This window comes from Uloborus diversus, chromosome 10, assembly GCF_026930045.1.
Source record: "Uloborus diversus isolate 005 chromosome 10, Udiv.v.3.1, whole genome shotgun sequence".
In the NCBI taxonomy this organism is placed as follows: domain Eukaryota; kingdom Metazoa; phylum Arthropoda; class Arachnida; order Araneae; family Uloboridae; genus Uloborus; species Uloborus diversus.
The window spans coordinates 67,449,073-67,459,468 of record NC_072740.1 but is presented as its reverse complement, the minus strand read 5'-3'; the positions used below and the strand labels follow the sequence as shown (position 1 = coordinate 67,459,468).

Here is a 10,396-nt window from a genome sequence, read left to right as displayed (position 1 = left end):
GTTCTACATAAAGCATAACTTTAACATAAAAGTAGTAATTTAAAATGAGTAGTTGCAGTTGTAGATATATAAAATGTAAAATGCTTCTTGTCTTTCTTGTCTAATGTTCCTGTAAATAGTCAGAAACCACTTATTTATTATCTATAATTCTTTTTCGTGTAGCATAGCACCAAAATAGACAAAAAAAAATCTAAAGGAAACGTATTGTCACGAAAAATATCTAATCGTTATCAAAAATATATGGAGAAAATAATTAGTACCGAGATAGTAACTTTTTAACGTATTTACTTGTATTTAAATTAGTAAGCTTTAATGCCTCTTTCTCTCTTGGATACCGTAGAGAAAAGTCTCGTATGACTAAGTTTTTTTCTCCGGTCTCCGAAATTTTACAAAAAAAAAAGTTACAGGTTCGACGTAAAACAGGACTAAGATCTGCCTTACATCCTAATTTCTTTCGAGCTCAAGAATATTTTTTATGGACTCTGGCCATTCCCTTATTCATGAATTAAAATAATTGAGGGTTGACAGTCGGACAGAAACTTAACTTTTCTCTAATTGTTTTTACTAGTATTAATGAGTGTACCGTTACACGAATTTTGAAGTCTGTGTCACAATTATTTTTAAAAATTCAAATTATTGGAAGAACCTCTGCTACCTGTCTGAGATTCACATTCTCTGCTCGGGGATCAATTACATAATTTCCTCTCCTAGTGCGAAATGTATTGTTCGTATATTAAAATAAATAAGTGATATTTATTTAAATAATAATTAGTGTATATTGGTTGTTAGAAAGCATGAACTTGATGAATCTTTTTAGAAAGTCAGATGAAGGCTTAATTTTCTCTGATGTGTATCCTTTTAAGCAATTCCTCTGTAAGCATACAGAAAATTTTAGCTCAAACTTACGCAGAAATGAGTGAGTTGTTACTCTATAGTTACATTACCTTCCACAAACTATGTGTAACTTTGCTCCAGTTAAGTTGCTCCAGAGTAATGGAGGTAGCTAAGCTGCCACCAATTTTATGCAGTAAGGTTACACAATTTTTTTACAGTGTTTGGAACACATATTATTAGGTTCTGAACATAAAACGGTCATAAAGCTGTGTTTACTAAAGAAATAACTCAAAGGGTGATATCGGAAGAGCGGCTGTAATGCTCTTAGCTTCTCAAAAAGAGTACTAACCTCAGGAAGTCTTAGAAGGAGGGATTTACTAGTAGATGTTCAACGTGGCATATCTACTGACAGGATTTGTAAAATGTGTAGAAGTAATTGTTAGTATTATTGCTTATTTAGAGAAGTATATTTACAGACGAACAGAATACTGAGTGTTTTTTTATTGATTCTAAGTCTCTCAACTTCTGCTTTGCAGACATTTATCAAGCAAATTTACACATAAAATTAAAGTTAAGTTCTACATAAAGCGTAACTTTAACATAGAAGTAGCAATTTAAAATAAGTAGTTGCAGTTGTAGATATTAGAATTTTCTTGTCTAATGTTCCTATCAATAGTTAGAAACACCTTATTTTTTTTATCTATAGTTCATTTTCGTGTAGCATAGCACTAAAATAGACAAAAAAAAAAAAAAAATCTGAAGGAAACATATACTCACGAAAAAGATCTAACCGTTATTGTGCTTGTTTTTACATTTTATTCTCAAAAATATGAGAAAAAAATTAATTAATACCGATAGTAACTTTTAAACGTATATATTAGTTTTTAATTTTTTTTTAGTTTTAATGCCCTTTTCTCTCTTGTATCCCTTAGAGAAAAGTTTCGTATGACTAAAATTTTTTTAATAACTTTTTTTTTAAACCTTTGGAATGTTACTTAATTAAAAAAAAAATCAGGGATTACAGGCTATAAATAATGCATGCTAACCTAGTTACGATTTTTTTTTTTTTTTTGATTAAATTGTTCTATTTTTCCGGTATTTATGTATCTCCTTAATTTTGCAATATTTTTTTAACTCAACCACAATGCATTTACAATTGCTACTTACAATTTATATAAATACAATGCTCTTACAAAATAGTTCAACTTTTTCATGGTTTATTAGGTTACAATATTTTCTTGAAAATGCTATCTTTGTCGTACATAATATTACAAATTAGCCTTTGAAAGTAATTTTTAAATACAAAGTAGCGTACATAGTATGCTACGTATTAAATGTACATATATTAACACTTTAGAAGCTTTTCTTTCTTTCTTTTTTTCTGCTTTTTTATCTATTTTTCATTCTTTAAACGCTGTTCATGATATAAAAATATATATTGTAAAAATAGAAAATATTAAGCTTTTTAAGATTGAATTATACGCGCGTTGCAAAGTTAGTTCCACTTTTGGTGGAATGATGTTTCTTGAGAGATTAAGGCCATTATCTTCGAAACTTATATTTTTTTCAGAACTAAGAGCATTTTTAGTAGATCAATGCAGTTAATTTAATGATAAAAATCATTTGATTCCTGACAGATGCTTACTTAATTAGTAGATGTAGCTTTACAGTAATAGTTCATATTCAAGCAGTGCTAGGGAAATATTGTTTCACTATAGTATAATTAATTATTTTGACTTGTAGGTCCTGCATACATATTAAGATTAAAGCTGATTTAAAACTCAACATATACAAACTACAACTGATGTCCACAGACCGTTAAGTGGCAAAGGCTTCAACTTAACAAATTTACAGTTTATTCACGAATGATTTATCGCGAAATATTCTCGTTCAATATACATCGCGAGAAAAGATGAGCAAAAACCTGCTTCTTTCTTTAGTGCCACGTGACATTCTTTCTTTACTGTTACGTGGCGATATTTCATTGGCACTCCCTAACTAATAAAAGTTTTATTACAACAATTTGATGAATTTATTTTTTAAAGCTCCTTAAACTGCATTTTAACTCCATTGAAGTTCAGACAAAATGTCACGAGACAATTTTTAAAAAAAAATGGTTTTCGTAGCCAACTTGGAAGCTGTCTTACGCTATTTCTGCGGGATACTTCATCTAAGACTAATCCGAACAAATACAATTATATTAAAAGAAAAACTATCATATAAGCTTTGTGCTACAATATGACTAAAGTGATAACCAACGCAAATAAAACACAAATTTAGAAGAAAATACAGCATATAGCTATTTCAAGGCTACAATGGAGCCTCTTTATTAGTGCAAGAAGCTAACCAAACAACCGAAAGTCGCGAGAGAACTGACAACAAGCACTTGGACACCGGTATTTATACCAAAGAGGGCCAACCAATAGGAATTCAGAACAAAGGACAACAAACAACCAATCAGCAAACACCAAGTCAACCCCGGGCTCAGAGTGAGGGGGAGAGACAACCAATCAGAAGCCAGGCGACAAAAAAAGCTTCTTGCACTGATGAAGAGACTCCATTGTAGCCTTGAAATAGCTATATGATGTATTTTCTACAAAATTTGTTCTTTATTTACGTTGGTTTTCCACTTCAATTACAATTCCATTAGTTAAGGTATTTGCCAGTTCATGGTATGCGTCAAGATAGCTTCAGTCTTTACTGTATGCGAGGTAATCAACATAGTGTCTCAGATAATGACCTTGAGGTTACTTTCCCAGGCAACTACTCCCGCCTCATCTGCGAAATCCAATTCATCCGCAGCATGGGCTACTACCTGATCCAGATCTACATTCCCGCCGGTCTCATCGTCATCATCTCGTGGGTCTCCTTCTGGTTGCACCGGAACGCCACTCCGGCTCGCGTGGCCCTCGGAGTGACCACCGTGCTCACGATGACCACTCTCATGTCCAGCACCAACGCCGCCTTACCCAAGATCTCGTACATCAAGAGCATCGACGTCTACCTGGGCACTTGCTTCGTGATGGTATTCGCCTCGCTCCTCGAGTACGCCACAGTGGGCTACCTGGGCAAGCGGATCGCCATGCGCAAGACCCGGACTCAGCTCATCGCCAAGATCGCCGAGCAGCATCGCCAACGGTGCCTGGCTCACCACGCAGCTGCAGCAGCAGCTTCCACAGCCGACGGCGGGCCCGGCGACGCAGCCGTGCTGGTCTCTGGCAACTCCGAGGTGCCTCACGTCAGGACGGCGGTCAGTACGCAGCGGTATCGCTGCGATGGACTGCCCTCCTCCGCAAACCAGGTGAGTTCTTCTTCACTGAACATTTTCCTCTACCAATAATAATAAAACACTGCACTCGATCCATATTACTGTCCAGTTCAGTTGAGCTAGGGCCTTGAACACGTGCATGTCTTTCAAGGGAGAGCAATCAGTAAGAAGATGCATTGTTACGCGTAGTTGGGCTACCATTGCAACCCTTTTATTGGCGATAAAATCCTGTACCACTTGCTAAAAGTTAGGTTTAGCAATACAGTGGCAACTCAATCCGCAAGTTTTTAAGCCGTTTTTCCTCACCCCTATTTCAGCTATTGTAATCGCTTAATCGGTCGGGCAGCGGAGCTCAACATGCCAGAGGTGGACAGTATTACAAATTTTTTACTTTATTTCACCAACTTTTTGAAGTGATACTGGTGCCGTTCGGATGCATACTGCATCTCAGCACTGTTGGTGTTTCGCTTTATACAGGTTGAAAACAAAAGACGCAAATTTTGCTATAATCAAGCATTGGCAACACTACATTTTTTTTCGTGATACGCCGATGTTTGTTTACAATGAAAAATAACATTCGGAAGAAAATTTGCGCCAAATTGTTTGAATTGGAGCACACTGGAAGTCTTTATTTGCTAATTGCGTTTAATACCCTCCCCATTTCTTAAGAATGCAATGGTTTATTATCTTCCACCGAGCGCCAACAATGATGAAGTGCACTCTAATACAGAGGCCGAAATACGTCTTTAGTGACGTTGATAATGACAGAAAAAAAAAATTCCTGTAGAAGCGCAGAACTCCCCTCAAGTGCACTTAGAAAGAACTATGCAAGAATAAGGCAAAAATTGAACGAGCATGGCCTGGTACTGCATTACAGACGTGCAGTAAATACTCTGTTACAGACGTGCAGTTTCTGAAAGCCATTTTCTGGTGTCTCATTTCGACGAGGTTGCTTATGATAGTGGTACAAGGTGAAGAATATCAGAATAACAATCAGGACATACAGAACAACACAATTAAAATTGTAACAAGTAGTTGAATTGCGTCATTTGTTTTAAAAGCCAACACCACTGAAAATGCAAAATATTTTAAGCGGTCTCAGTAATGTGTATATCCTTGTAGCTATCTGTTCTTTCAATAGCACATTCTGCAACAAAATCGACATTTCTTTCTCAACATTTATTCAACCAACGTTCATCATAATTCTCATTTACCTAACAATAAAAGGCCTTCAACGGTTTGGTTGTAATGGTGTGACATTTTCCCTCAAATTTTTGGAATTTGAGAAAATAGGAAGAAAAAAGCAAAAACTTACTAGTTAATTTAGTCGGATCACATAATTCCCTTTGACAAAACGTCCCCTATCTGCAGAATGAAAGCTGTCTAAAAATGAAATACCTACTTTATTATACGCGTTATTTAAGGTATGTATGACATATTTGACGATGAGTTTGGAAATTTTGACTAGAACATTTGTCCCAGACTTACTAAGTCTATTTGGAATCCGAAATTTAGGTATACGTTCTTCTTATAGCAAGTTTACTAAATCAGCAACTACTGAACAGAAAGAATGATTTTATGTTTGTCTAAAAAATTGGCCGGTTTATTCATAAAACATGTATTAAGTTCTCTTATTTATTTTCATCCTCTTTTGAACCATCCAGAGGGCCCACGTAACTGAGAAATACATTAGGTGGTAATTTCGATTTATAGCTTAAACTTAAATGTCGCTACGCGAACGAGTAACTTAAAATATTATTCCCCATCTCTTAGACCTTCGTTTTTAATCATCACATAAATTTTCTTATCCATCCACTATAATATTAAAATCTGTTCGCGTCCGTCTGTCTGTCTGTCTGAAGATCGATCTTCTCGAGAACCGCTGCGAATCGAGAGTCAAACGAGATACCGATCAATTCGAAATTTCCGAAAGAAAACAATAGGACCAATCTCGTAATTGTGCGACTTTAATTAGCGGAGATATTAATTAAAACGTTAATTAACATAACGTTATTCAGGAATTTTTATTTCTTTCCTGTTGCCATTTTGCATATGCAAGAGCAAGTAAAATTCTAATAATTGTTTTAAAAGAGATTTTTTTGGCTGCTGTCCAAATCTTAAAACAACGTTTCCATCTAGAATTTCATTTTAAATTAGTTTAAAATTGGTTGCCTTTTTCGGACATAGCCTTTATTTTATCGTCTGTCCTTTTTTTATTTTTTACATTCAACGCTCTTAACTCTTTTCAGCATATGAAAGTTGTTTCTTTAGCTATGTTTATTGATTGTAGTGTACGTTTATCATTCACCGGCCTCATATTTTGGTACACTTAGGATGTGCGACTAATTATGTTTATTTTGCTGGACTTTTTCCAGTCAAGTTTTCGAATTGTAATAACTCTCTTTTTCCTTCCTGTTTCTGTTTTTAAAATACAGTTTATGTCGTTAAAAGAACATGTTAAATTAAGATTGTTTAGATTTCTTTGTGAAACGGAGTTGAACAAAAAAGATTGTTTTTAAGGATTTTAACTAAAGCTAAATTGGAATCTGATGACTTGGTATTAAATTAATGCTTATTGGTAGTTATTTAGTCTTGGTGCTTTAGTTTCACGTAATCAACCAAAAGGTATGTGTCACTCTATGTAAAAAGCTGATTGTAATTGTACACAAATAGTTCAGATATAGTCTATCAGATGTAATTCATTTTAACGTTAGCACAGATTATAGTTGATAATGCATATATTTTCATCTTTTGTATTAATTGAAAATACTCATAACTTGTATCATTGATAACTATGATTAACGTTAAAGAGATTTTTGACAAAAATATGCTCTACTGGTGTTATGCAAACCTTGCATTATTCGTATTTATTTACTTCGTAGCGCTTTAGAAACTGATGTCAGAGTAATACAAAAACATGAGTTGCACATCTCTTTCATTTTTTAAGTAGCCCGTGCAACGCCGGGCACGCAGCTAGTTATAAATAACAGTCTACACATTAACTGTTTGTATTCGATAGATACATGCGACTGTTTAAGTAAGTTTTTGTTGCCTTAAATTTTCTAACTTTCTTTTTATAATAATGACACCTAGAAAGGTGTTTAAACACTGTTTTGCTGTAATGACAACGTCCTATAAAAACATAAAAAATTCAATGTAACAAAAACTTCCTTCAACAATCGGGACTCTCAGCTACTATTTTAGCCAGTAGGGTAGACCGACCAGTGAATGAACAGTTAAGCACTATTTCATTTTTTAAAAATCCTAGTAATTTTAAATTCTATACTATACAGATTGTGATAGCTAAAACATTTTAATTGATCTATGTAAATAACTCAAAAAAATCCCGGGAACCTAAATGGTACCGCTTCCGACTTTTTTAGGTGTTTAAAGATAAAATGGCACAAAGACCCAGTGAATGAACACCTCGAACCAGTAAATAAACACAAATTGGTCCAGTGAATGAACATGATAAATTTTGATTCAAAAAGAAACTAAGTTTCTTTAAGATCTATCTATCTATATAACTACTATGTCTATTTATCTATCTATCTATTTAGATAACTATCTATATCTATCTATCTATCTATATATCGTATCTAGCTATCTATATATATTTATCTATATATATTTATCTATCTATCTATTTATCTACTTTTATATCGATATATCTATCTACTTATTTATCTACTTATCTATCTATCTATATACTTATCTTTCGATCTATCTATCTACTTATTTATCTATTTATCTATCTATCTATCTATCTATATACTTATCTATCGATATATCTCTCTACTTATCTATCTATCTACCTACTTTTTTTTACCTGTCTATCTATCTATCTATCTTATCAGCATATCTACCTAGCTATCTATCTCTATATTAGTCTCTCTATCTACCTATCTATCTGTTAACCACTACCTGTCTATTTATCTATCAATAAATCTATCGATCGATCTATCTATCTACCTACCTATTCGGTCTCTATATTTATCTACCTATATATCTATTTATCTTCCTCTATTTATCTATCTATATACAAACATACATACATATATACCTATCTATTCTCTCTCTTTGCATATATATTTCTATTTCTCTATCTCTCTATCCATCTGTCTATCTATCAAGAGAGATAAAGATATAGAAAGATAGATGTAGGTAGGTAGGTTGTTATACAGATAGAGATATAGATAGACAAAAGGTAAAACTCAGTAAAAAGTGCATTGTTTACAAAGACAAAAATAAAGAAATTATAAAATATATAATGAAATCTTTACTAATAATAAAGCTAAATAATTTACTAATAATAAAGCTAATAATAAAGTCTCTCTGTCAGGATCTCAGTGACGCGCATAGCGCCTAGACCGTTCGGCCGATTTTCATGAAATTTGGCACAAAGTTAGTTTGTAGCATGGGGGTTTGCACCTAGAAGCGATTTTTCGAAAATTCGATGCGGTTCTTTTCCTATTCCAATTTTAAGAACAAAAATATCATAAGATGGACGAGTAAATTACAAAATTATCATAACGTGGAACCGTAACATGGGCACAAGCCAATTGGCGAGATACGAAATTATCATAACGTGGAACCGTAACATGAGTACAAGCTAATTGGCGATAACATTTACCATACATTATTTGTAAATATACAGGCGAACCAAAAGACCTTTTAATTTTTCTATTACGGGCAAAGCCGTGCGGGTACCACTAGTACTTAAATAAACAAGCATATAAAACTATCTGCATTACAAATAAGTAAGAAAATTAAAATTTCTCAAAGAAACTTCAAATTTCTTTTTAAATCAAAAGAAATTTTGCCATTGTTCATTCACTGGGTTTTCGCAATTTTTCGAACCCTGTGACTGAACACCCCTCTACCTGAAAATCTACGCATTCTGCATTGACTGAAACAATTTAAATCCATAGCCTAAATATGTATACTTAGTTTTTCTTTCGTAAAGTTAAAAAATAAAATTTATTAATAAAAATTATATTCATCAAAATAATTGCTTGCACGAAACCAGCCTTATTATTTTAAAAGAGAAAAACAACGATTCACGGCAGTAAAACTTTCAAATTTTTTTCAGGAAAAAAATACCTATCCAAAGTAACGAATCAGGTGTCAGATAACTTAGAATATCAATAAAGAACACTTTTGTAGTGAATTTATTTAGAAAAAAATTTTTGGAAGCTTCTTTTTTTTAAAAAAATGACGCGCTGTTCATTCACTGGGTGGTGTTCACTCACTGGTCAGTCTATCCTATCTCACTACTACTATTTTAGCCAGTTGTCTAAATCAGATTGCAAAAAGACAAATATATTTATCCACATGAGGTTCAGCAGCGAGATATGCAAAATATTTATCTGTGTGTCTTAGAAATACGCATGACTTTTCGCGCTGGTATAGAGACTGCACTAGCTGGAGGGTTAATACTTCCCTTATTTGTCGCGTATTTATTGCGTGTCATTTAGCCTAGTGTGTTTCTGTCACATAATACCATAATACGCATTTTATTATGTGATAAGAAATAAAATATGAACATTCTCTTCCTCGTTAAAAAAAATTACTACATGGTGTTTTTTTTCTACAAAAAAAAATTGTATTTGTTGCATATTTTTAAAATGCGACTACCGATCTTTTCGCCAAACTGGTTCTTAGTAATGTTCAGGCAATCAAGCTGTAAACTTATCTTTATTTTTTTTTACAGTGGCTTGGGTTAAGAAAATAAAAGTTTTGTTTCTTATATCTAAAGACACTGGAAATAATCAAAATTAGTTTGGGCAAGCTAATTTAGAAAGTTTGTATTGGCACTAAAGTATCGTAAAGTACCAAATATCGTTCAAATATTGCAAAGCGTAGGCTGGCTTTTTTTTTTTTTTTTTTTGATGATGCAATTTTAGCAGCACTGCCTTTTACAGAATATAGCATCCGAATACAATATTTTCTCCGAATATAACAACAATCCTTTCATGTAGCAACACTATTGCGAACATTTTTACTACAAGAATTTCGTATTCCAGTTTCCCCATCAGATGGAGGCACCTGATCTGTATTTGATGCCAAATTGCTGTAGGAATTTAATTTTGCCAAGAATACTCTGAGCCAAACGGATGCTCGATGGATCTCGATAGAATACATGCCGCATAGTCATACGGCATGGACACTGTCGATTTTCTGCACCTTGAAAATCCACCGACTGGAACCGGGACGGAACATGTGCCGTAAGAGACAAGCGTCTGACCATTACTTCACTCTGCGCTTCTACACGCTGTTTTCTTTATGACGGCA

At 33.6% G+C, this 10,396-nt stretch overlaps 1 protein-coding gene across 1 annotated transcript in view; it reads left to right on the top strand.

Moving 5' to 3' along the window:
* The window catches only part of LOC129231038 (gamma-aminobutyric acid receptor subunit beta-like), a 518,639-nt gene that overhangs the window by 422,936 nt on the left and 85,307 nt on the right, over positions 1–10,396 (top strand). The window contains exon 7 of the mRNA XM_054865286.1: positions 3,594–4,039. Coding sequence (XP_054721261.1) covers positions 3,594–4,039 — 446 coding nt within the window. The remainder of the gene's footprint in view (positions 1–3,593; positions 4,040–10,396) is intronic.